The sequence below is a fragment of the Martes martes genome (genome assembly GCF_963455335.1).
Source record: "Martes martes genome assembly, chromosome: 17".
NCBI classification, from domain to species: domain Eukaryota; kingdom Metazoa; phylum Chordata; class Mammalia; order Carnivora; family Mustelidae; genus Martes; species Martes martes.
The window spans coordinates 41641469-41668108 of NC_137905.1; the positions used below are offsets into that span (position 1 = coordinate 41641469).

Below are 26640 nucleotides of genomic sequence, written 5' to 3' on the forward strand. Positions count from 1 at the left end.
CTTAGAACCCTTTGATGGCTTCCAATTTCTTTCAGAAAACCAAAGTTTTCACAAGGACTAATAAGTTTGTTTTTGTGTTTTTTAAGATTTTACTTACTTATTTGATACATACACACACACACACAGAGCAAGCGGGCGCAGGGGCAGCAGGCAGAGGGAGAGGGAGAACCAGGCTCCCCGCTGAGCAGGGAGTCCAACATGGGGCTGGATCCCAGGACTGTGAGCAAAAGGCAAACACTAAACCTACTGAGCCACCCAGGCAACCTGGACTTACAAGTTCTATGTGGTTTTGTTGCTTTCCTTCTCTCTCTGACCTCAACTCCTGTCTCTTTCCTTCATTTACTCTACTCCAGCCACATGTGCCTCCTTCCAGCCTCTGACCCCCACCCCCCTCTATATTTTATGTATCACTTTGTGTCCTCAACACCTGGAACAGGATCAGGGATGTGGAAGGTGCTGAATGAATGAATGAATGAATGGACGAAGGACGCTGGCAGGGGCATGAGGAGCTCGGTCTCTTTACCCTAGTTACTTCCATGCATAGGCTGGCAGCCCAAGTGGCTAACCTGTTGCAGGCTGAGACAAGCTAAGGCCCCAGAGCCGCAGATGCTGCCAAGGTCGCCCCGAGGGCGCGGACAGCGGCGGGGCGGGGCGAGGCGGGGACCGGGGCGGGGCTGGCGCTGCGCCTGCGCCATAAAGGCCGCTGCGCTCACCCGGCCTCCGCTAGCCGCGCCGCCCGCCCCCTCTTCCTCTTCCGAGCTCGTCCAAGCCCGTGCACCCCACTGCTGTCGCCATGGCCGCGCTCACCCAGAATCCGCAGTTCCAGAAGCTGCAGAAATGGTACCGCGAGCACGGCTCTGACCTCAACTTGCGCCGCCTTTTCGAAGGGGACAAGGAACGCTTCAGCCACTTCAGGTGCGCGCGCCGGGCCACAGGAGGGGCGCGGACGGGCGGGAGCTGGCTCCGGGCGCTCGGGGTCAGGTGTGCAGGCCCCGGGCGGGCAGGGCCCGGCCGGCGGTCCTTGTCCGTCCCCGGGGGTCCTTGGCCGCCCCCGGCCACGGATCGGGGCCCGGGCCCAGGCCTCCGTTCGTCCTTGACGCCTCCTTGAAGGAGGTTCTTGGGGGGGCTCGCGGGCTCGCTGGAGGTGTCGGAACCGGGCTGCTTAGTCATGAGAAGCAGGTCCCTCCGCGGCTGCGTCTCTGCAGGGGCATCTCTTTCTCCACCTCCTGTCGCCCCCGCCCCCCCCCGCCCCTGCCATTTGAGAAAGGACTCCTTCCGCAGTTGTGGGCAGGGGCCCTCGGTGACGCAGCAAGCGGGGAAGGGGCTGTCGCCTTCACCCCCTCTCCTGGCCCAGAACGGGTGGGGGACATCCGCGGGGTGTGATGAGGCTGGACAGGCCTGGGGGGGTTGCATGGAATCGCGGAGGAAGAGTGGAGATGTGCGGGCATGATTTCTGCAAAAGAGGCTCGGTGCGGAGACCTGTGAATGGCCAGGAAATGGAAAGGAGTCTGTTGGAGAAAATCTTGGGGAGCAGGAATCTCGGGGCGTTCTGGGGTGTGGTGCTGGTGGGTGTGTGGGGGAGGGGACGTCTGGGGCTCCAGACTGGAAGCCGCCATGGTCTGCCGTGCGTTCTGAGTCCTTCCCTCAGAGAGTCGCAGCGTGGAAGCTCTAGGAGGGAACGGTCACTCTCCTGGCTAGGCAGGGGCGGTGCACCCGGTTGTCTTCGCTGTTTAAGCAGCGGAAGGACTCTTCAGGAAGGGTCTGCACCTTCCTTCTTTGTGATGGCCCCCCTTTCACTGTGCTGCTGCTGCTGCTGCAGGTAACAGACACCACCGCTGTGCTGGGCAGCTGAGGCTTGTCTGGGGTGTGGCTCAGGGAGGATGTTTTTTTCTGGATGCAGCTCTGGTCAGGAATAGGCTGGGGAGAACTGGGGTGTGGTCACTGGCTTCTGCCATCTTCTTGCAGCTTGAACCTGAACACCAGCCATGGCCATATTCTGGTGGATTACTCAAAGAACCTTGTGACTGACACTGTGATGCAGATGCTGGTGGACCTGGTAATATTCTGGTGTGGGGGGCTTGGCCCGTGACCCACGGCTTGGCAAGTGAGCTGAGCTCCTGGGAGCCCCCAGATCCTTGAGCAGCTTTATTTCCTTCTCCCGGTGGATCTCGGTCACTGCCTCTGTGTCGACCTATGTCTCTGAGCTCCTGCTCCCCTGGCTCAGGTTCTGAGCAGCATCCCAGGGGGCCCAGGGCCAGGCGTCGGAGCAGACCCTTCGCAGGCAGTGGGGGTGGACACCAGGCTGCAGCTATCTGTCAGCTCCACTGGGGGCTGCAGCAAGGCCAGAACTTGGTGGCTTGGGCTCTTGGTCGCCGATGTGGATGGGATCAGGCCTTAGTATCTTCTCTTCTCAGGCCAAGTCCAGGGGCGTGGAGGCTGCCCGGGATCGCATGTTCAGCGGGGAGAAGATCAACTTCACAGAGGTGAGCTGGCCTGTGGGCAGCAGGCACTGCATACCCTTCAGGGCCTCTTCCTTCCCTCTGGGGTTCATCTGACTGATGGCATCCCACTGTGTCTTCATCTCTCCTCTTAAGCAATGTTTTTGCTTAATGAGGGGCACGGAAGCCTGTTTCCTAGAATGGGTTGCAGGGCCGTGGGGTGCCTCTACCCCGGGACTGGCAGTCTGGATCTGGTGTGCATGGAGTGGCTCCCGTTGTCTGCCTAGTGAGAGCAGGTCTCAGGCCTGCAGGGATCTGGCTTCTCGAGGCATCCTCAGCGAGCTTAACTCTGGTCTCTTTGCTGCAGGTTTCTTTAGTGAAAAGAGGAATCTTAGGGCATAAGCTCAGCTTCCTCCGTGGTAGGCGTCAGTAAGAAGCCGTGATAAGGCCAGGCCTTGGGGGCCCTGTTCCTGAGTTGCTGTGGCAGCCTGGAGGCATAGTAACCGCTGAGTGCTCCGAGTCCCTTCCTCACAGGGGTAACATCCTTCTTTCACACTCTAGGAGGCTGATGATCAGAGGGCAGATCACTAATCCAAGACATCATATCTATAAGAGACAGAGGTTTCAGACTCCACTTATCTCGCCCCTGGGCTAGGCTGAGGGGGGCTGCAGTCACAGAGGGCTTCCTGGAGGAGTTCATTTTCCTATGGAAGAGGGGACAGGAGTGAGGTTGGGCAGGGTGGGGGCAGAGTGGCTTGAAGTCTTCCACCTTAATGGGCCTCTCCTTGGTTTGGAGTCCAGCCACCATCCCTTTCCTGCCCACCTGGAGTCTTTAGATCTGTTTTCTTCAAGGACTCCTCTACCAGCTTCAGCTTGATGGGACTGTTGCTTTCACACGACAAGGCCAGCTTCTTGGCACCTGTCACAAGCCTACAGTTCCGTTTGTTTTTGGCAGTTAGTGTGTGTAATGGGGCTGGTTGGCAAGGGACATTTTGAGTTGCCTGCTTTGCTCCACATCCAAGGTGCTGGGAATACTTTTTAGAAGGTGCCAGCAAAGACACCATGTGCTCTCTCGGAGACAATGAGATTAGCCTTAATGAGCCCCCGTCCTCTGAAGCTGTTTATTGCTGTGTGGTCCCCATTCTATTCTCTCTGCCTGTGCTCACTCTGTTCCTCTTCCTGGCTTTTCATGCTCTGAATAGCTAGGGGCCCTCTGGGCTTGCCCTGGGCTTCTCCTGATCTCCCTCCCCTTGTGACTGTCAGTAGACCTTGGGGCCTGCATGTCCAGTGGGGAAAGGGCTGAGCCGACTCCTGGACCATGTTGCACCGTGCCCCAGCATGCCTGGTGTGGCTGCCCTGGCCTGGAGTTTTCACGTACTGACTGCTGTCCCCAGGAACGGGCAGTGTTGCACGTGGCCTTGCGAAACCGGTCAAACACACCCATTCTGGTGGATGGCAAGGATGTGATGCCAGAGGTCAACAGGGTCCTGGAGAAGATGAAGTCTTTCTGTCAGGTAAGCCAAGCCTGCGCTGGACATGCCCTTGGGCATGTGCGCATGCATGGGACTGGGAATCGGGGGGCCTTGATGGGCCGCCCCCTACTCTGCTTGGAGACGACTGTCGGCCCGTGTTCTGAGGGAATTTCCCGGCCCCTGTGGTGAGGGAACCTACCACCAGTTGCTGCAGAGCCGTCTCCTCGCTGAACTCTAGGCACCAGTGGGCCCTGATGACAGTCCCACCAGCGCAGAGATGGGGAGAGAAAAGCGAGGTCCCTGAGGGGTGGGATAGTTAGAGGAGAGACTTGCTTTTTCTGATCTCTTTAGTGATATGCCCCGCTTTTCTAGGCTAGAACTAGATAAAAATCAGTGTGTTAACATTTGCTTGGCCATACCCCCGTGTTCGTAACATTTCTTGTGAGCTCTCTGAAAGCTTCCTGTGCGTCTCCTGTGGGTGTGTACATCTGTCTCCTCTTCGAAACACACATGCATACGCATTCTACGCGTTCACACACGTGGGTTCGTTTTTGCGTACTCTTCTGCAGCTTGTCTGTACTTATAAATAAGAAATGTCGCCGGGTCTGTGTCGATGCTCCTAACTGTGCCCTCTTCTCCTGTTGAGGGATGGGGGTGTAGAGATTGCCTTAGAGACCAGCTAGAGATTTCCCCACATCAACCCCTGTTACCGAGGTGTCTGTCCCAGGGGCGATTGTGCAAGGGTTAGTGGCCACCTTCAAGCCTGGGGTACCGGGGTGAGGTATGCGTGTGCATGCATGGTACGAGTGGGCCGTGTGTGCTCGGGGAGTGGGAGTGATGATCTGGGCTCTGGTCAGTTTATCTGTGAGACCAGCAGCCCCTGCCTCTGGCTGGTCCAAGTCTGGTTGCTTTGGCTCAAAGCCACTTCAGACGTCAGATGGCAGAAGTGATCTGGCCATCCATCCTGGAAGCCTGATAGCCAAGTGAATGGGATGTCCGAGGGTGAGGAAGGGTTGGCAGCCTATCGCAAATCTGGATTCCAGAATGTTCCTTAGTGGTGGTGGGTACCTGTGATGGGCTTCGGGTGCAGGGAAGGGCCTTCCCAGCCATCGGTGGTGAATGGTAGAGCTGATGTGCGTCGGAAGCCCGCTGCTCTGGCCAGTGAGCATGTGCGAGCTCAGGTCTGCTGTATGGAGAGCGTGGTCCTGGCTGTCTGGGAAGCTATTTCCAGGAAAGCCCTCCCTTACAGCTGGCTGCGGGATACCTGACTCAGACGGACGGGGTATTTATAGTTCAAAAAATGCTGCCGAGTGGCAGCAGTTCCGCGTAAGGAACACCCGGCGTGGCTGTGCTCTTAGAAGTTTGCCAAGGCTGGATTGAGGATGTTCACCATGATCTAGATTTTAGTGGCAGAAATCAAAAACCACCTGAGTCTGGGGCGCCTGGCCGGCTCATTCAATAGAGCATGTGACTCTTGATCTCAGGGTCGTGAGTTCAAGCCCCACATCGGGTGTAGAGATTACTTAAAATCAATCTATCTTTCTTTCTTTCTTTCTATTTATTTATTTATTTATTTATTTATTTTAAAGATTTTATTTATTTGTTTGAGACAGCACGCAAGCAGGGGCAGCAGCAGGCAGAGGGAGAGGGAAAAGCAGGCTCCCCGCTGAGCAGGGAGCCTGATGCGGGGCTCGATCCCAGGACCCTGGGATCATGACCCGAGCTGAAGGCAGAGGCTTAACTGAGTGAGCCACCCAGGCACCCATTTAATTTTTAAATAAAAATTTTTTGAAGATTTTCTGTTTGGGGCACCAGCAGGTAGGAGGGGGCTGTGGTTACACTGAGCTGCCCCACTGTGAGGGATCTGCTGTGAAGTTGAAAGTGGAAGTTGCAGAACTGGCACGTGTCGTAAAACCCCATCCGGTCTAATAAAGGGTGTGTGTGATCCTATTAAAGATGTACAATTTTATTCTCTGGGATGCTTTATTGTAATGAAACTTTAATGGTGAGGTTAAGGGTCGAGAAGCTGAGCGACTTTATTTCTGTATTGATGGAAAATTTCCTATGGCCATTGATAGCCTTATTTGGGTGGGGGGGAAGCTGCTAGGTGTTACTGGTTTAGGGAAAGATATACATACTGGTTTTCTATTGGTATATAATAAATGGCTCCAAAACTTGGCGTCTGTCAACAACAATCAACATTTTTATGAACCAGGATTGGCGGTGGCTATGCTGGCTGGTTCTGGTCTCATAAGGTTGTAGTCAAGATGTTGGCCAAGGTTAGCACTCCTCTGAGGGCTTGATAGGTGGAGCCTGAAGGATCTGCTACCAAGATGACTCTCTAGCAGTTAGTGCAGCTTTTGGGAGGCTTCAGTTCCTTACCTTGTGGACCTCTCTACAGGCTGAGTATCCTTATCACAAGATATCTGATTTCCCCAAATGAGTGATCCAAGAGAGCTAGGCAAGGCAGAGTGCCTCCGGGTCCTTTATTTCCTTGAGCTAGCATCAGAAATTATATCTGTCATTTCTGTAATACCCCGTTGGTTGTAAAGGTCACCATTGAGCAAAGTAGGAGGGAACAGGACAAAGACATCAATGTAATGTCAAGAAGTAAGGACCACTGGGAACTATCTTGGAAGTTGGTTGCATAGTCTGCCTTTAGCCTCCCAGTGATTCATGTTCCTTCCACATGGAGAATATTCTCACCTTCTCCTAAGGCCATATCCCATTACAGTATCAGCCAGAAGTCAAGAACCTCGTCATGTAAATTAGGAACAGCTATAGGAGTTCCTGCATTTCTTTTAATACAGTGCCGACACACTTCGTTTTGATTTGAGACCCGTGAATTAAAGAAACTATTTACACATCGCACACCCAACATACATGAGGTAGGCATAGAAAAATGGATACAGGAAAATTCCTTTTCAAAAAGAGGAGGAATATGGGAGGCACACAGGAGTCATTGGTCTGAAAAATTCTGAAATCTGATAGGATATATGTTGGCGATTGCTCGGTTAGGACTCAAGGCCTCAGAATCATTTCTCAAGGTTTTTAGCTTTGCCCTCCTTTACTCTCGTTATCTGCAGGGTAATTTGTGTTTGTACCTCTGCTGACTGCCCGTGGAAATGCGGTTATCCAAACACCCCCTTTTCCTTTCATAATGTCTCTATCCCTTTCAGTTCAAGCTGGTAGCATTTCTGACAGTTCAGTTATTTTATTTTATTTTATTTTTTTAAGATTTTATTTATTTATTTGACAGACGGAGATCACAAGTAGGCAGAGAAGCAGGCAGAGAGAGAGGAGGAGGAGGAAACAGGCTCCCTGCTGAGCAGAGCGCCCAATGCGGGGCTCGATCCCAGGACACTGGGATCATGACCTGAACTGAAGGCAGAGGCTTTAACCCACTGAGCCACCCAGGCACCCAGTTCAGTCATTTTAACAGCTTTGTAGATCTATGAAGCTTACTGGGGGGAGGGGAGGTTCAGTCCATCAGGCAAAAGCCATACACTTCCACGTTTCTTCAAGACAAAGCCTTTTCTACCATTGTTTTTGAGACCAGATTTTCTCAGAAGCCACCTCTTGGACCAAAATGTTTTCTGTGTTACCACCTTAGGCCTTTTGGAGGTCCAGACAAGGGAAGGTCTTAAACAACTACACCCTCTGCTTCCCCTTCATAGTGTGCTTTTTGTTATTTTGATCGTTGCCAAGGAGCCATCTCTTAATTTTAGCATTTGTTGTTGCCTGGAGAAGCTGGGAATTTCTAAACCCAACAATTCCTGGCGTGCTTTGTTTGTTCGGAAGTTCTACCTTTAGTTTATTTCTCTATTCTTGGATTTTATCGTAAGCACCAGGAGGCTGGCTGCCTGTCTGGTAGTCCTGTCCCTGGCACAGACCAGTCCCGGTAGTTGGCATTCCACATTTCTCGGTCTCTAATTCATTAGGTTCTGCTGAGAGTTTGCCCTTGTTTTGCGAATTCTGAGAGGTGGGGGTGTCCCCCACTTTGCTGATGACGAAATAGGGTTTAGCTGGGGCTGAGTATGGCAGGGAGCTGCCAGTGTGGTCTCTGTAGGCCCCAGTGAGCACCTGGACGTTGGGCCTGAGCTATGAGGATGCTTTTGAGCACCAGTGTGTCCTTGGGGCTTGGGGCTGAACGCATCTCTCCCGTTCTGTGCCAGCGTGTCCGCAGTGGTGAATGGAAGGGGTACTCGGGCAAGCCCATCACGGACGTCATTAACATCGGCATTGGCGGCTCTGACCTGGTGAGGAGGCTTCCCTGGGGACGGGGTGAGGGGGCCTACCCAGAGCCTTGGTTTTTCCAGGGTGAGACCTGGCTTCCCCGTCTCTGTGGGCCCTGGAATCTTGTTTTCTGACGCTGCGGCTCCTTGCAGGGACCCCTCATGGTGACCGAAGCCCTTAAACCGTACTCTTCGGGAGGTCCCCGGGTTTGGTTTGTCTCCAACATCGACGGGACCCACATCGCCAAAACTCTGGCCACCCTGAATCCTGAGTCGTCCCTGTTCATCATTGCCTCCAAGGTACGGGCCTGGGTCCTGGCTTGGCTCCCCAGCTCTGTGTGGGGGGTGGTGGGGGGGGTGGAGGCTTTGCCAGTGTTCCGGCTCACTGTGCTTTGTGGATCGGGTCAACCTTGCTGCCCTCAGACCGTTCTTGGCAGGCGACAAACACAGTTTGCTGATGGAAGCCTGAACTAGTCAGAACCTTCATCTTAAGACCACATCCGTTTGCTTTCTGGGATCTGTGCCCAGCCTGGGACTGTTCTTGTCTTTTGAGACCTCGGTGCTTAATGTCTGCTCCTTTCTGATCCCAAAGCCATGCCCAAATAACCTAAGGGTTTTGTCTGTTGTTTACGTTTTCCTCGGCTTGTGAAGTCCTGGAACCCCAGGACGATGGTTCTCCTCCTTCTAGGCCCCTACCCCAGACCCAGCCACTTGCTGTGGCTTTGTGGACAGGTGGGCAGAGGTTATGTGGGGCGACTGTCACTAGCTTGTGACCAGTGGGCACCCACACGGCCGCTGGGCCCTGACTCCCAGCCACACTGAGCCTGAGCTGGGGATCGACTGCTCTACTTTCTGGCCGCAGACCTTTACCACCCAGGAGACCATTACGAATGCAGAGACGGCGAAGGAGTGGTTTCTCCTATCTGCCAAGGATGTGAGTACTGGGGTAGGAGGTGGGTGGTGGGCAGTGCATGTGCTGGGAAGGACAGGGTGGGCTGGCCCATCCACCTGAGCAGCCCTATCTGATGCTGTTGCCATGTTTCTCCCGAAGTTGGCAGCAGGAGGCAGCCTGTCTTGGTGCCTGCTTTTTCCAGTTAGACATTTGGCTTTGCCAGTCTGAGACATGTTGGATGTGCTAGAACCTGTTGGAACTAGCTTAAGGCACTTCAAGGTCCCTTGGCCCCGGGAGGATCCTCTCTGTCCCTGGCCACACCCACTTTACAGGGGAGGGAACCTGGGCCTCGGATGCCTGTGCGGAAGGATGGGCCTCTGACTCTTCTGTCCTCTTGCCCTTGACATGGGGCTCCTCTGACAGCCTCAGAGCCAAGGACTGGAAATAGTCTGTCCCACCCAGGGCCTTGGTTTCTCCGGAGACGGGAGGCTTACTTCCCTTGGGTGGCCCCCTGGGATGGGTCTGGTGTAACCCGGCTCTGTCTCTTGTAGCCTTCTGCAGTTGCGAAGCACTTTGTTGCCCTGTCTACCAACACGGTAAGTGCCCGCGTGGCCTCCCAGACTTCCTTCCCTGGGAGGGCCCAGGTCACGTCAAGGTCACGGACTATCGGAATACTCAAGTCATTCACGGGTCTGGGGATCTTGGCTCAGCTGATGGGATAGAAGGGCCGGTTGCCTGTGAGGGATATGAGCTGCAAACCATCCCTTTTGCTTCCTCCGTTCGCATCAAATCTCTGTAGCTCCGGAGAGGCATTCGGTTGGCTGCGCCTACCTCCCAGGCCTGACTGATGTCCAGAACACTCCACACACATGACCTCCTTTGGCCTCTCCCCACATGGGATGTGTGGAGTAGGGGTGGGGGTGCATCCCATTTGTTCCATGAGGAGGTTAAGCCCTAGTGAAGGATTTTGGCACAGTGACTGCCTGAGTCAGTGATGCTAGGATGAGAACGTTGCCCCAGTCCACCCAGCCTGAGACTGTGAGAGGTGTGGGCCGGGGTTGGGGGGCAGGGTGGAGCTGAGTGCCAGCAGTAACAAACCAGGTGAGCACTTGCGGTGTAGTAGGCTTGGTCCACGGCTGTGGCAGAGCTGGAACCACCCTCCAGTTGTCCCGTCTGCTCCCTCCCACCTCGTCCGCCCCTCTTGTCCGACCCCCACCCCTGCCTCCAGTGCTGACCTGCCCATGGTGGGGAGGCAGAGGGACGTGTCCAGGCTGGCTCACGGCAGCACCGCTGTGTGCCTGCTGCTGGCCAAGCTTATGCTGGGCGGTAGAAGCGGTCGCTGACCCTGTCTGCCCAGGGGCAGAGCACCCAAGGGGTAAGGTGGGTTATCTCCTCACGGCTTCCTGCGGCAGAGTCCCCATCCCTGATATTGGAAGGGCTGGACAGGGGTCCTGGCTGGGGGACACCTGGCCTGGGAGGTGGGCCCCACTCTGCTTGGGCTCTGGCCCTCAGCACAGTTTCCCGTCTGTCCCGGATGGGTCAGTATCTGTACACCAAGAGGGCTAGGCAGCGGCTCTTGCAGGACGATGTGTGGGGCCGGGCCCATGCATGGGCTAGGCAGCCTCGCTCAGCCGGAGGGCTTCACAGGCACCAGGCCACGGGTGGTGCCAGATGGGAGCTGGCCTCGGGTCCAGTTCTGGGGGTGGCCGCTGCTGGTTCCTGGCCTGGACTGACACGCAGCTCCAGCCCCGCCCCGTCCCTCCATCTGCAGCTCGGACAGTGGGACACCTAGCACCCTGGAGCTCCTGTTCTCATCCAGCTAACAAAGGTTTTCTTCCTTCTCTCCCTTTGCCCCTTTTTAGTCCAAAGTGAAGGAGTTTGGGATTGACCCTCAAAACATGTTCGAGTTCTGGGATGTAAGTAAAGGCACATCCTTGTGCTGGGTGAATTATGTGTCCTGGGTCAAGGCATGACCACCGTGGCACAGATGAGGGGCTTGTGAGGTCAGGTCAACATTTACTGAGCACCTGCTGCATGCCTGGCTCTGGGAAGGGCTGAGAGGCCCTCAGGGAGGCTCGTGGGGGCAGAAGCAACCCCGTCGGGAGGAGGGCTCCACTTCCACTGGGGAGGGCTGAGCTTGTTGGGCCAGACTAACGCTCCCTGGGGCATCTGCCAGCAGCACCCACTGGGGGGTAACCGGAGCCACCCCTGCCCCCCTTCACTAAACTGAGGTTGTGAGTTATTCTCAGTGATGACCTTTCTCCACACTTGCAGCCTCGGTCTCTAAAGGCCACAGGGCAGGGTGAGGCAGGGGGTGTGACCGGGCAGGCCCGGTCAGGAGGTACAGGAACAGCTGGAAGGTGGCAGAGAGGAGGCGCCAGGCCTGGGGCCTGCCTGGGCCCTTGTCAGGCAGCTTGCAGCACAAACCGTGCTGGGGCGAGTCTAGCAGCAGGGGGTCACGGACTCATCCCTGCTGGGGGCGGGGGGAGAGGGGGCGGGAGGCCGCTGGTGCCAGGCAGCTAGTGGGGAGGGGGAACTTGCCTTGGGCGGCTGGCTTGCACATTGCCCTGGGGAAAGGGTTCCCGCTGTGGGATGCAGGGTGCAGTGTGGGTGCTATGAACGCAGGGGGCGCTGTTCTAACACATGACTGTGGCAGGCGCACCAAGGAGGGCATCCTCTGGTTGGGGATTTTCCCATGGGGGGTGGGGGTGGGGTCAATTTCCAGGCCTTTAGACTGGAAGCTATCACTTGGTGGTAGCATCCACAGATGGACTCTCCCTTGAAAACTCTAGAGGCCTTGGAGTCTGGGAGAACATCAAGCCCTAATGTCCTGAGGCGTCTGTTGTGTGTAATGAGTTAACTTCTTTCTAGAATGGGACTAATTATGTACCATCCTTGGAAGAATTGAGAAGTCACTCAAAGCATTTTCTGCATCCTGTGGCTCAGATGAGGAAGCCCAGTCGAGAGAGATCGGGCAGCTTCTAGCAAATGTTGCATGTCTGATAAAGTAGGGGAGGCACCTGCTACCTCTTCTCTGGGATCTGGAGCCTCAACAGGTGGTGGTCAGGGACAAAAGGGGCTCCTGCTAGCCAAACCCCTGTGTGGGTTTTCACTGCCTGTAACTTCTCAGCATGTAGAGGTGATTGGGGTGCGACTCAGGGCGAGGCCCATACCTCCCAGGTAAGGCCTGGGAATGACAGTTGGGCACACAAACGTGGGGCTGGGGCCGGGTAGTGAGGCATGAATGGCCAACGGGGACACAGTGAAGGCCTCTTGGGCCAGGCCAGGCAAACCACATACACAGTGGTTGGAAGAGGGGACCTGCGTGGGTCGCTAAGGATGTATATTGTTTTGAGTCAAGAAGGTGACATCTGAGGAGCCAGGGATGGGTGAAACTTCTGGAGCTAGTATCTCTTAGGCAAAGTAGAGGGTCAGGACAGACCTAGGGATGTTTTGCTGGCTCTGAGGTAAGATTCAGAAGAGGCCATTCTGGTAGGGCGACATCTAAGTGGTGAGGCCTGGTCAGTTAGGGTCAGTCACAGGTAAGCTTCATGCTAGGATCACCCAGAGATACGGTGGTAAACAGTGGGGTTTCTCAGGGCTCAGCCAGAGTTAGTATGCATTGGGAGAGCTAACTTTGGCTGGTGGGGTCTGTAGAGGAGCCAGGATAGGTAAAGGTGCTGATGAGGTCTGCGAATTCTGGAAGACACAGGTATTTCAAGATGGTTCTATCGAGTAAGGTCTGCGGAGCGAGAGTCACAACAGGTACTTTCACCTGGATCTGTGAGTTGAAGTCCCTGGCGTGGGACAGGTGTATGCATTGGGGTCTGTCCGACTGGTTCTGCAAAGTGAGTATCAGGTGATGGGTGTCCGATCACTCAAATGAGGTGATTAAAACTCAGAATTAGGCAAACCTAGGTAAGTGCCCTGAGCCGCGTCAGCTCCCTGGCTCTTGGCAACCTGACCAGGTGTGATGAGCAGAGCTCAGGGGTTGCAGAGGCCTTTGAGGACCTGGAACCAGCCCAGGGTCCTGGCACTGGGTTTTGTCAGGGCCGGGGGGAGCTCAAGGGGCCCAGATGAGTAAAAGGTAGGAATATACTGAATTGTAAAAGGTAAGGAATAGGGAGTTGGGGCAGGTGACGAACAGACAGGAGCTCCGTTGGTAAGGTGTAGTCCGAGAGGCTCGTGGTAGATAAAGGCCTAGAGAACCACATCTGCAAGGTGAGGTGTGTGAGGCCCAAGTCTATCAGCGACCAGGAGGGTCTTACTGGTTTTCCCTCAGGCTGAGGTAGGCAGCCAGGAGCATTCTGGTCTGAGGAAAGAGTCCTTTCATGTTAGGTTTGTATGGTGGAGTCTGCCCAGAGAACCTTGTCCGTCTGAGGTCGCAGGAGCTGGAATCAGACAAGGTGTGTACAACTAGGTTTCTTAGGAAGGCCTGAGGAGCCAAGATGAGGCACATAAAGGTAAAAGTGGGTAGGTCGGGGCGCCTGGGTGGCTCAGTGGGTTAAAGCCTCTGCCTTCGGCTCAGGTCATGACCCCAGGGTCCTGGGATCGAGCCCTGCATTGGGCTCTCTGCTCAGCGGGGAGCCTGCTTCCTCCTCTCTCTCTCTGCCTGCCGCTCTGCCTACTTGTGATCTCTGTCTGTCAAATAAATAAATAAAACTAAAAAAAAAAAAAAGTTCATAGCTCAGGTAAGGACACCAGAGCCGATGAAGGGCAGACATAGTCGCGAGTCTGACAAGTGAGGACTAGAAATCCGTGATTGGTGAGAACTGTGTCCTCAGGTGACATCTAGCGGTTCTGGTGATCCATAGGTTGATGATCCTGGAGGTGGTCCTGGGTCCCCTGGGCTAAGACAAAAGCTGGAGTCAGGCAGAGGGATGGGGAGCTGCGTGCATCTGGAAGGTGTATGAGTTCTGGGTATGGCTCAGGTATGTAGAACAGGTCTGTCCTGTGGGCCTTGAGAGGGGAGGTGAGATTCAGGTTTGTACTTTTGGGGTCTTTCTTGAACAGGTAGGGTCTGAATTGCTGAGGTCGGGCCCTGGGTTGTATTCTGAACTGAGGAGCTAGGATCAAGCATAGGTGGGCAGAGCCGAGTTTTTCAGGTAACATCTGTGAAACCACGGGCAAGCAGAGGTAGGTTGACCTGAAGAGCCATGGTTAGTGTCATTCAACTCTGTCTCACCATTGAATTTAGGTACAGGTAGGTAGACCAGATCTGTCAGGTAAGGCCTAGAGGGGCCATGTTAGGCTTCTCTAGAAAGAACTCTATCTCTTAGATGATCTCTGAGGTGATGAAGGGACATCAGGAGGATAGGGCTTGGTCTCTCAGCTGAGATCTCAGGAGCCAGGATTGAGCGCAGGTGACTCGATCTGGATCTCCCAGGTTCAGGTCAAAATAGGCAGACAGAACTGCACTTCCGCCTGTCTTGTAGAGCTCTCTCACAAAGTTGATGAGTTTGTGGTCAGGTACAGCTATGTGAGATTGACTTTCTCAGGTGAGGTCTGCGGAGTCTGTATCTGGCAAGGGTTTGTATCCTTGGGACTGGCCATAGGAGTTCAGCACAAGTGAATCCAGCAGGGTTTGTCAGGTAAGGTCTGTGCCACCAAGATCAGGGCAGGTTCATAATGGTAGATCTCTCCAGTGAGATCTAAAAAGTCCCAGCTGAGTCCTGGTAAGAACCGAATGTCTTAGATGTAAACAACTGAGAGGAGGTACAGGTAGGCAGAGCTAGCCCACTTTGTACAGTGTCAAGAGCCACGAGCAAGCACATGTAGGTACATCTGGCCTGCCAGGTGAGGTCTGAGGACCCAGGATCAAGCGCAGGTAGGCAGAACTGGCCCATCAGGTGAGGTTTGAGGAACCAGGATCAAGCACAGGTAGGTAGAACTGGCATGCCAGATATGGTATGAGGAGACAAGGTCAAGTATAGGTAGGTAGAACTAGCCTGTCAGGTAAAGTCTGAGGAATTGGAGTTGAGCCCAGGTAGGTAGATTTGGTTTGCTAGGTGAGGTCTGAGGACCCTGGGTCAAGCACAGGTAGGCAGAACTGGCCCATCAGGTATGGTCTGAGGACCCCGGGTCAAGCACAGGTAGGCGGAACTGGCCCATCAGGTATGGTCTGAGGACCCTGGGTCAAGCACAGGTAGGTAGAACTGACACCATGTGAGGTCTGAAGAACCAAGGTCAAGCGCAGGTAGGCAGAGCTGGCCTGCCAGGTGAGGTCTGAGGAACCAGGGTCAAACACAGGTAGGTAGAATTAGCCTATTAGGTGAAGTCTGAGGAATTGGAGTCGAGTCCAGGTAGGCAGATTTGGCTTGCTAGGTGAGGTCTGAGGTACTAGGGAACTGGGCCACCAAGTATGGTCTGAGGAGCTAGGGTCAAGCACAGGTAGGTAAAACTGGCTCACCAGATAAGGTCTGAAGGTCAAGGTCAAGTACAGGTAGGTAGACCTGGCCTGCTAGGTATGGTTGGAGGAGCCAAGGTCAAGCACAGGTAGGCAGAGCTGGCCTGCCAGGAAGGTCTGATGAGTCAAGGTAGGTAGAGCTGGCATACCAAGTGTGGTCTGAAGAGCCAAGGTCAAGCTCAGGCAGGTAGAACTGGGCTGCCAGGTAAGGTCTGAAGAAGCAAGGTCAAGCACAGGTAGGTAGAACAGGACTGCCAGGTATGATCTGAGGGGCCAGGGTCAAGCATAGGTAGGTAGAACTAGTCTATCAGGTGAAGTGTCTGAGGAAGTGGAATCAAGCACAGGTGGGCAGATTTGATTTGATAGGTGAGGTCTCAGGAACCAGGGTCAAGCACAGGTAGGTAGAACTGGCCTGCCAGGTAATAACTGAAGAACCTAGGTCAGGGACAGGTAGGTAGAGCTGGCCTGCCAGTATGATCTGTGGGGCCAAGGTCAAGCACAGGTAGGTAGAACTGGGCTGCCAGGTAAGATCTAAAGAACCAAGGCCAAGCACAGGTAGGTAGAACTGGCCTGCCAAGGTATGGTCTGAGGAGCCAGGGCCAATATAGGTAGGTAGAATGGGCCTGTTAGGTATGGTCTGAGGAGCCAAGGTCAAGCCACAGGTAGGGCAAGAGCTGGCTCATCAGGTGTGGTCTGAGGAGTCAAGGTCAAGCACAGGTAGGTAGAACTGGCTTGCCTGGTATGATCTGACAGGCCAAGGTCAAGCACAGGTAGGTAGAATTGGCCTGCCAGGTATGGTCTGAGGAGCCAGGGTCAAGCACAGGTAGGTAGAACTGGCTAACCAAGTGTGGTCTGAGGCACCAAGGTCAAGCACAGGTAGGTAGAACTGGCTAACCAAGTGTGGTCTGAGGTGCCAAGGTCAAGCACAGGTAGGTAGAACTGGCTAACCAAGTGTGGTCTGAGGCGCCAAGGTCAAGCACAGGTAGGTATAACTGACCTGCCAGGTATGATCTGATGGGCCAAGGTCAAGCACAGGTAGGTAGAACTGGCCTGCCAGGTGAGGTCTGAAGAACCAGGGTCAAGCACAGGTAGGCAGAGCTGGCCCACCAAATGTGGTATGAGGAGCCAAGGTCAAGCACAGGTAAGGTAGAACTGGCCTGCTGGGTATGATCTGAGGGGCCAAGGTCAAGCATAGGTAGGTAGAACTAGCCTGTCAGGTGAAGTTTGAGGAACTTGAATCAAGCACAAGTAGTCAGACTTGGTTTGCTAGTTGAGGTGTGAGGAACCAGGGTCAAGCACAGGTGGGTAGAACTGGCCTTCCAGGTGAGGTCTGAGGAGCCAAGGTCAAGCACAGGTAGGTAGAACTGGCCTGCCAGGTGAGGTCTGAGGAAGTGGAATCGAGCAAAGGTAGGCAGATTTGGCTTGCTTAGGTGAGGTCTGAGGTACCAGGATAAAGTCCAGGTAGGCAGAGCTGGCCCACCAGGTAAGGTCTGAGGAGCTAGGGTCAAGCACAGATAGGTAGAATAGGACTGCCAGGTATGATGTGAGGGGCCAAGGTCAAGCACAGGTAGGTGGAACCAGCCTTTGAGGTGAAGCCTGAGGAGCATAGGTAGGACTGGACTGCCAGGTATGATCTGAGGGGCCAAGGTCAAGCATAGGTAGGTAAAACTGGTCTGTCAAGTGAAGTCTGAGGGGCCAAGGTTGAGCATAGGTAGGTCGAACCAGTCTATGAGATGAAGTCTGAGGAACTGGGGTCAAGCACAGGCAGGCAGAGCTGGCCCACCAGATGTGGTTGGAGGAGCTGGGATCAGAGACAGGTCGGTAGACACGGCCAGCCAGGTATGGTCCGAGGAGGCAGGGTCAAGCACAGGTAGGCAGAGCTGGCCCAGTGGGTGCAGTATAAGGAGCCCAGAACATACACACAGGGTAGGTAGAGCTGGTCACTAGCTGCAGTGGGAGGACGTGGGGCTTGTCAGGTGTACAGATTTGGCTCGCCACCTGTGGTCTGAGGACCCAGGGTCACAGGCAGGAGGGCAGAGCCCATCTGCCCAGTGTAATGTCTTGAGAAGGCCTGCAGAGTTGGGGTTGAACTGAGGAACTAAGATCCAGCCTAGATGGGCAGAGCTGGCCTACCAGGTGTGGTTTGAGGAGGTCGGTGAGGTAGGTAGTTGGACTTTCAGCTGTTGGATTCGGGCAAGGGTATGTACTCTTGGATCTTCAGGGTGAGGCCTGAAGAAGGAAGGTGAAACCCAGGTGGGCGCAGTGGCCACAGGCAAGTCCCTCTGGGGCTCGAGGAGGTCTTTGAGCCCTAAGTTAGACATGAGTAGGTGGCCCTGGCTCTCTCAGGCACTGACTTTGGAGCGGGAGATAGCCACCTGGGTCTTGTCACTGAAGTCCTTGGAACGTGGTTCTGGCTTACTTTTGTGGATCCAGGTCTTAGAGTTAGGTGGGAGGCTTGGAGAGCACGCACAGCTCAGTCATAGGGAGGGAGAACCCCATCTCGCGCAGTTGGGGGTGGGCGGTTCTCTAGGGCACAGGTCTGCAGAGATCTTTGTGTCTGATGAGCTCTTTGTGTCTGATGAGATCTTTGTGTCTGATGCGCTGAGGCTCGTCGGTGAACTGTTGGTGGTCAGCCGTGGTCTGCAGGATGTGAAGGGCCAGTCAGACAAGGATAGAGTGCCGGGTTTTTCAGGTTAGGCCTGGGGGGAGTTGAGGTCAGGCCTGTGTAGACAGAGGTGGTCTCTCAGGAAGGTGTGAGGAGTCCGAGTTGGGCTTAGCAAGGTGAACCTGGGTCTTTCGGTTGAGATGTGGGGAGCGGAGGTCAGGCAGAGACAGAGGACAGCTGGTGGAGCCTGGCTCCGGCGGGGCTGTGACCCTGCAGGGTGCGCCTTGGAAGAGGACCCAGGCAGGCAGGGCTGACCTCGTAGGCGAAGCCATTGCATCCGTCCATCCATGTTTGGCGTTGTCATGAGTCCGCGGATGTAAAGCCTTGGACAGAGGTATATAAAGGTGATCTTAGATGGGTTCTTGGCCCTGGGTTCAAGAACAAGTTGGCATCCCTGGGCTTGTTAGGTGAAATGGGTAGGCCTGCTCTAGCCTAGGAACTGGTGTGGTTGGTGAGGCCTGAGAACGCAGGTCAGGTGCAGGTGGGGTCCTCGGTGGTAGGATCAGGCACGGGCTCTCCGCAGGGGAAAGCCAGAGTCATTGGCCTGGGGAGGTCTCAGGAACACTTAGGATCATGTAGGACAGATACAATGCCTTGAGCCCGTTCTCGGTACCCCAGTCACGCATGATGGGCAGAGCTCACAGTATCGCAGAGACCCGAGGATCTGTAGCCAGGCCAAGGTGTAGTCTGTAGCATTGGGGTCCGACTGGCATAGGGTCTGAATTACTCAGGTGGGAAAAAAGTAGATTATAACTGGTTAGATACAGTGAGGGCTGGGGAAGGGGAGGGACAGGATACCGAACCAATGAGCTACGTCTGTGAGGTGCGATCTGAAAGGGGCCCCTGCAGGTGAAGTGAGTTCTAGAGATTGTGTCTGGAGGAGGAGGTCTCGGAGGCTCAGGTCGGATGGTGCCATTGCTGAGCTCCCAAAAGTGAGGTCTGATGACCTGGGGCAGCGAAAATCCACAGCTTGGCAGCCCAGCTTCTAGAACTGAGCCTGTTTGGTGAGATCCAAGAGCCTGTGTCAGCCATGGTGTGGCTTCTGGGACTGTGTCGGGTAAGGTTCCCCCAAACCTGGACTCTTTCCAGGTGAAGGGCCCCACCATTCATCTCATTACCCAAGCCAGAAACCACTGGGGCACACGTGATTGTCTTGTTCTTTCAACTCATCCTGTCTGATCTCCTGAATCACTCCTCTGCCCTCCCTATCGAGGGTAGAACCGTGTTCCCGATGACCACTGGGGCTTCATGCTTCATCCCCCAGCACTGCCTCTCAGCTTCCACCTTCCCGCTCCCACCCCTTCCTTCATCTAGAATGTGCTGTGGTTCCTCTTGCCCAACCTGTCTCAACGGGCCTCCAGTAGAGAATTAAGCCCTCATGCCCCAAGGCATCCAGTGGATGTCATGAATTAGCATCTCTTCCTTGCTTCTAGGAGGGTGCTAGCCTTGGACCATCCTTGGGAGAATGGAGAAGTGAAGCATTGAAAGTATTTCCTGTGGGGCTTAATTCTCTTCACTATTGAGAAAGGCTGCTCTTGCCACAGGACTTTGGTATATGCCGTACTGGCTGTTGGAATGCTTCCCCCGCTCAGTGCTTTCCTGGGTAATGCCTGCTCGCTCTTCAGATCCAAGCTCATGCACTCCCCAGATTGCTTTTATAATTGATTTCACTGCTGTATTTCCATTCTCCCAAGCACTTGCATTTCATTTCACATTTATTGGCATGATTATTATATTTACATCTCTGGGGAGCCCTTATGGGCTGCTTCCATTGCCTGTGCTGGGAATGTGGTAGGTGGTCCATAAAAAGCTGTTAGGAAGATGGGAATGGATTTCTGAGGACTTAGGTGATACAGGGTGGAGTCTGCAAGTGTGACTAGGTAGGTCTTGGGGCTGAGGCTGAGAAGACCTCTCAGGTATGAGCCCTGGGCCTGTCACTGTCCCGGGAGGCAATGGGTCTGGCTGGGGCAAGGCCAAACCCAGGTTTATTGGTATCTGAGGAGGCAGGGCCAAGACCCAGGTAGAAGGTGCTAGATCTTTCATTGCTTGAGGAAGTATGCTTGGGCACAGGTATGGGGCATTGGGTTGATTAGTCTGAGGATGTAGGGCCTGGCACACGTATGAGGTGTTGGGTCTGTCACTGCCCAAGGAGGGCAGGCCGGGCCAGGCACAGGTAGATCCTGACCTGTTAGCATCCAGGTAGGTGGGCTAGTCACAGGTAGAAGATGCTGGGTCTGTCCATGTCTAGAGAGGCTGGATATAGCTTTGAGGTGCTAGATCTGTGTGTGTCTGAGGAGGTGGGGCTTGGCACAAGTATGAGGCACCAGTTCTGTCAGTGTCCACGAGGCAAAACCACACACAGGTATGAAGTACTGGGTCTGTCAGCGTTTGAAGATGCTTTGGCACAGGTATGAAGCACTGGATCTATTGGTGTCTGAGAGGACTGGACGTGGCAAGGTACGAGATGCTGGTCTTTTGGTTCTGAGGAAGGGGGGCCTGGTACCAGGTATGGAAGCACTGGGTCTGTTTCTGAGGAAACCGGTCCTGGCACAGGTATGAAGCACTGGGTCTATGTCTGAGGAAACCGGGCCTGGTACCAGGTATGTACTGGGTCTGAGGCGCAGGCCGGGCCTGGTGCAGGTATGAGATGCTGGGTCGGTCGGTCTGTCTGAAAAGGAGGCCAGGCCTGGTGCAGCTATGAGGCACTGGGTGTGTCTGTCTGAGGAGGAAGCCAGACCTGGTACAGGTATGAAGCACTGGGTCAATCGGTCTGTCTTAAGGAGGAGGCGGCCAGGTCTGGCACAGGTATGAGGCGCTAGGTCTGTCTGTCTGTCTGTCTGTCTGAAGAGGAGGCCAGGCCTAGTGCAGGTATGAGGCACTAGGTCTGTCAGAGGAGGAGCCTGGGTCTGGCACAGGTATGAGGCACTGGGTCTGTCTGTCTATCAGAGGAGGAGCCCGGGCATGGTGCAGGTATGAGGCCCTGGGTCTGTCTGTCTGTCAGAGGAGGAGGAGCCTGGGCCTGGCACGGGTATGAGGCCCTGAGTCTGTCTGTCTGTCAGAGGACGAGCCTGGGCCTGGTACAGGTATGAGGCCCTGGGTTTGTGTGTTTGAGGAGGAGGTGGGGTCTGGCGCAGGTATGAGGCCCTGGGTTGGTCGGTCTGTCAGAGGAGGAGCCTGGGCCTGGCGCGGGTATGAGGTCCTGGGTCTGTCTGTATGAGGAGGAGGCCGGGCCTGGTGCAGGTATGAGGTACGGGTCTGTCTTTGTCTGAGGAGACAGGCCAGCCATGGTAAGGTCTTCCGTTGAGTCCTGTGGCTCTGATCAGTCCCATGTAGTCTGCCCTGTTGGTCAGCAGAAAGAGTTGCCAGCGCCTGCCTGCTGTCTTGCTTCCCAGAGGTGGGTTGGGCCCACGGAGGCGTGCTGCACCTGTGGAAGAGCTTTGCTCTCAGGGGGCAAGTTTTGTGGCAGGAGGGAGGGGGGCGGGGTGTGCCAACCTTTCCTCAGCACCTTTTCCTGTCTCTCCTAGTGGGTAGGAGGACGCTACTCGCTGTGGTCAGCCATTGGACTCTCCATCGCACTGCATGTGGGTGAGTGTGTGTCTGTCTTGGCGGGGGCCCAAGTTGTAGTCTGCAGTCAGGGATGGGGATCTCACGTCCCTGAACACCCTTCTGACCCCACAAGCCACTGGGCTCTCCCCCATTGGCTGGAACATTTTCTTTCAGGTCAGGCGGGCAGGCCTGACTTTTCTCTGGGGTTGGCAGATTGGCCTTTTTCTCTACCCCTCACAACCGCTGTCCTGTTGTTTCCAGTGGTCGGTGAAGTTAGAGCGGCCTTTGCGCTCAAGGCCAACTCTGGTTAGAGAGGCTTTCTGTGGGCCCGAGTCTTCCCAGGTCCTGTTTCTTCTGGCTGCACATCAGCTTTTCCTTGGTTCCAGAAGAAGCTGTGTCCACTGCTACGAGGGCACTGGGCATGACCATTTCTGTTGACGCTGCTTTTGTGTCACAGGATTTGACAACTTCGAGCAGCTGCTCTCGGGGGCTCACTGGATGGTAAGTGCTGAGACGGAGACGTCTGGTTGGTCTGGCTCCCTCCTTCCTTCCCTCCTGGGCAGCTGCTCAGCTCCCACCTGCCTGCTCTGCTTGCAGGACCAGCACTTCCGTACGACGCCCCTGGAGAAGAACGCCCCTGTCATCCTGGCCATGCTGGGCATCTGGTACATCAACTGCTTTGGGTGCGAGACGCAGGCCATGCTGCCCTATGACCAGTATCTGCACCGCTTTGCGGCCTACTTCCAGCAGGTACCTGCTGCCAGGCCAGGCCTTGGGGCCCACCTGTGGGGGGCCTGGGAGGCCCAGGGGCCCAGATTCCAGCCCCTCCAGTAGCTTTTTCCCCCAGCTGCCCTCGGGCACAGCCAAGGCCCACTTGTGTTCCGATCTCAGGGTAAATCTGTTGGTGAGTGTTGGCCGAATCCGACCACCACGGGAGGATATGACTAGTTATCGTGGTGGCCAGTCAGAAAGCACGCATCTCCCCTGGGTCATTGCTTTCTTGGCCATCACTCTGGGTGCCTGCCAGAGGGTGGGGCCACCGGCAGGGACCCCTGTGGCTGGTACTGCCTTTGCCCCTCCAGGAAAGCAAGTTCACACCCAGTCTGCGGTGCCCCTTTGGGCTACTCATGGCCCTCTGCTCCCCCCCCAAGTCTCCCAGAACCCCTGGGGACTGAGCAGCCCCTCTCCTGGTCCGGATTCTGTTCTAGGCAGTCCTTCTACATCTGTCCCCAGTTTGTTTAGCATGAACCTGGTTTTTGCCCTGCAGCCCTTGGGCAGGCACAGCAGACTTTGGCCAGTACCTGAAGCTGATTAAAGAGGCAAAGAGGCGGCCCAGTATCTGGTTGAGGTGACAGACCTCAAAGGCTGCACACCTTGGACTCCCGCCAGCCTTTCTCTTAAGACATGGTGGCCCTCTTTAACTGATGTCTTAAGAGAAAGGCTGGCAGGAGTTCAAGGTGTGCAGCCTTTGAGGTCTGTCACCTCAAAGAGAGGGCCACCTGGCTGGCTCGGTCAGAAGAGCTTGCTGACTCTTGATCTTGGGGTCATGAGTTCAAGCCCCACGTGGGATGTAGAGATTAGTTAAATAAATAAATAAATAAACTAAAAAAAAAAAAAAAAGGACATCCGTTAAAGAAACTGTGACCAATTTCTGCTCTTAGGGAGGTCTTTCTCAGACCTCCATACCCCCCACCCCACCCCCGTCATGGCTCCTTTCTGCAGGGTCTAAGCCAGAAAGCTGTGAGCCTGTGTCCTCATGGGGGAGGGGAGACACAGGGGTCCTGCCTGGGGACACCACACAGGGCCGGGAAGCTACACGTAGTGTAGCCTGGGCAGGTTTGGGGCTAGAAAAGCAAGACCTGCAGCTAGAGGGCTGGTTTTCTGTCCTGTGCCAGGGTGACATGGAGTCCAACGGGAAGTACATCACCAAGTCCGGCACTCGCGTGGACCACCAAACGGGCCCCATTTTGTGGGGGGAGCCAGGGACCAATGGCCAGCATGCCTTCTACCAGCTCATCCACCAAGGTACGGACCCTCTGGCCTGGGCAGGGGTGCTGCTGTGCACGTGAAAGGCCCAGCAGAGACCTCTCCCTCGGGTGGCTCCCGTGGGCTGGGCTTGGCACTTGGGTGACTACTGTGCCCTTTACAGGCACCAAGATGATACCTTGTGACTTCCTTATCCCGGTCCAGACCCAGCACCCGATAAGGAAGGGTTTGCACCACAAGGTAAGAGCCCTGTCCAGCCTCTCCTCACACTTTCTCAGGCTCACCTTACACCCAGGCTACTTAGGAGCTGCTGCATTGGTTGGCAGTTATGCGAGTTTCCTATTCTTTTTTTTTTTTTTAAGATTTTATTTATTTATTTGACAGAGATCACAAGTAGGCAGAGAGGCAGGCAGAGAGAGAGAAGCAGGCTCCCTGCCGAGCAGAGATCCTGATGTGGGGCTCGATCCCAGGACCCTGGGATCATGACCTGAGCCGAAGGCAGAGGCTTTAACCCACTGAGCCACCCAGGCGCCCCAGCGAGTTTCCTATTCTTGCCATAATAAATTACACAAACTTCGTGGCTTAGAACAGCACCCAGTTTTTATCTTGGTTTTCGTGGGTCTGAAGTCTGGCAGGCTCTGCTGGGTGTCTGCTCAGGGCAGGACCAAGGTCCAGTTTCCCTGACGGCAGCTGGGGGTCATTCTCAGCTTCGAGAAGCCACCTTGGCCTGTGGTGCTGTCTTGTCTCAGAGCCAGCAGTGGTGGGTTGAGTCCTGCTCCAGCCTCTATTCTGTCCTGCCCCTTCTCTTGCTTCTCTCTGACCGACTCATTTGTCTTCAGTCTTCTGCTTCTACGAGCTCATGCGATTATAGTGGGCCCATCTCTCCCTGTCACAAAATCTGCTACCTTCATTCCATCTGTCATGTAATATAACCCACACAGGTGTAACAGCAGGGAGGGGGCAAAGGTCATGGAGCCAAGATCGTGCTTACCACGATCAGACGGGAAAACCATAAGATAGATGTGGCTGGGGTGCCTGGGGAGCTCGATCAGTTGGACATCTGACTCTTGGTTTTGATTCGGGGTCATGAGGTGGAGCCCTGAGTTAGGCTGTGTGCTCAGCAGGGAGTCTGGTTGGGATTGTCTGTCTCTCTCAAATAAATAAATAAATCTTTAAAAAAAAAAAGATAGATATTGCTAAGTTCTTAGCAGGGTCCTTGGCAAGTCGCGTGTATCCCTTAAAGGGCAGTCACTGTTGTCACTTACTTTGCTGTGTCATCAGAGGTGCCCTGCCATCCCCCCCCCTTGCTCCCTTTGAGCTCTACGCTGGGGGCTGGGACTCACCCCACCTGGGAAGTGCCAGGCAGTCTTGCCCCTCTGCCTGTAGCTCAGGCAGGACTTCCAAGTGGAACTGGGTGTGTCTCTTGTCAGATCCTCCTGGCCAACTTTTTGGCCCAGACGGAGGCCCTGATGAAGGGGAAGTCGACAGAGGAGGCCCGGAAGGAGCTGCAGGCCGCGGGGAAGAGTCCAGAGGCCTTGGAGAAGCTGTTGCCACACAAGGTCAGCACCTCTCCTGAAGTGGGCTTTGGTTGGCTTCCTGGAGCCAGAAGGATAAAGTTGTGGGGTCTGGGTAGGGATTCATGGTGCACCTGGGTTGTCCTACTCAGTAGGAGGGACTGTCCTTACAGATAGGCATATCCCAACCTCTGGGGCAGGATGCACATCCCTTGAGGATTTGGGGGTCATAACTAACCAGGGGACATTCCTGGGTGTTTTCTAAAGGTCTTTGAAGGAAATCGCCCAACCAACTCCATTGTATTCACCAAGCTCACGCCATTCATTCTGGGAGCCTTGATTGGTGAGTTGTGGGGGAGAGTCCTGGCCTGGGGTGGGTTGGATAAAGCCAGTTGAGCCCTAATGTGCCCCATCTGCCACCTCTGCAGCCATGTACGAGCACAAGATCTTCGTTCAGGGTATCATCTGGGACATCAACAGCTTTGACCAGTGGGGGTGAGTTGCTGCTCCTCAAGGGGAGGGTGGAGAATGCCTGTGGGTTGGCTTGTGGATTTCACTTGCGAAGCTGGACCCTTCCTCTTACCATTCTTTCTCCTTCTCCTGGCAGGGTGGAGCTAGGAAAGCAGCTGGCCAAGAAAATCGAGCCCGAGCTTGACGGCAGTAGCCCAGTGACCTCTCATGACTCTTCCACCAATGGGCTAATCAACTTCATCAAGCAGGAGCGTGAGGCCAGAAGCCAATAAACTCATGCCCGGCTGCAGTCCCTGTTGTGACTGGTCCTTCTTGCCCCTCCTCACCAGAGATGCACTGCACGGTCCTGCCCAGAGCAGCCTCTGGTTGCGGGCTTGGCGCACAAGCCCTCTGGGGGAAGCTGGTCTGGAATTGCCACCCCGCCCTTCCATGTCCACGCGCCCTCTGTTTTACCATCGGCTCAAGTGTTTCAGTGCAGCTTTTTCTGACCATGTTCACTTTGTTCATGTACCAGATAGAAAAATAAAGATGCCACAAAGGAGGTTGTGGGCTCAGCCTCTTCTCGTTTGCAGAAGGTGCTCTATCCAGGAGTTAGGTGCCTGGTAGGAGTGATGTGCCTTGCTTGATTGAGGCTTGACTGTAAGTGGTGAGTAGGTCCAGAGTGGAGGACAGTCCCTTGAGAAGAGAGTGGAGGGGGGTGGGGCACAATTGGAGTCACAGGGGCAGCTTGGCAGCAAATCCCTTCTCCTTTGTCTCCTCCTCACCTCTGTGACTTTGGAGGAATTGCATCCTTCTGTTCACTGGGTAGTTCTAAAAACCTGCATGACATTATGTCTGTTTTGGGTGAATACCCAGTCCCGATCAAAGGTGACGCCCATCTTCTGGCCAGATGCTCAGGTAATTCTTTCCTTTTATAAGACAGACGTTGAGAAAAAGGATTTTTAACAAATCACCCTTTTATTTATTTATTTTAAATTTTTTTTTAAATTTATTTGACAGATCAGAAGTAGGCAGA

General features: G+C 54.8%; 1 protein-coding gene across 1 annotated transcript; it reads left to right on the forward strand.

The window, feature by feature from the left end:
• The first annotated feature begins 710 nt into the window (after positions 1-710).
• Positions 711-26167, forward strand: GPI (glucose-6-phosphate isomerase). Its single transcript, XM_080828665.1, has 18 exons — positions 711-915; positions 1966-2056; positions 2415-2483; positions 3833-3952; positions 8086-8169; positions 8299-8445; positions 9008-9079; positions 9589-9633; positions 10900-10953; positions 21633-21693; positions 22112-22155; positions 22252-22404; positions 23550-23679; positions 23804-23880; positions 25071-25199; positions 25422-25497; positions 25583-25649; positions 25762-26167. Exons 1-18 carry the CDS (start codon positions 794-796, stop codon positions 25895-25897), a joined length of 1677 nt encoding a protein of 558 aa, XP_080684791.1. The 5' UTR covers positions 711-793; the 3' UTR covers positions 25898-26167.
• The last annotated feature ends 473 nt before the right edge of the window (positions 26168-26640 follow it).

Excerpts from the sequence above, each read along its gene's own strand:
- GPI (XM_080828665.1), top strand. The coding sequence starts at position 794 with ATGGCCGCGCTCACCCAGAATCCGCAGTTCCAGAAGCTGCAGAAATGG. Across the intron at positions 22,156-22,251 it reads TCTCGGGGGCTCACTGGATG|GACCAGCACTTCCGTACGAC; the intron begins GTAAGTGCTGAG and ends CTCTGCTTGCAG. Across the intron at positions 22,405-23,549 it reads TTGCGGCCTACTTCCAGCAG|GGTGACATGGAGTCCAACGG; the intron begins GTACCTGCTGCC and ends GTCCTGTGCCAG.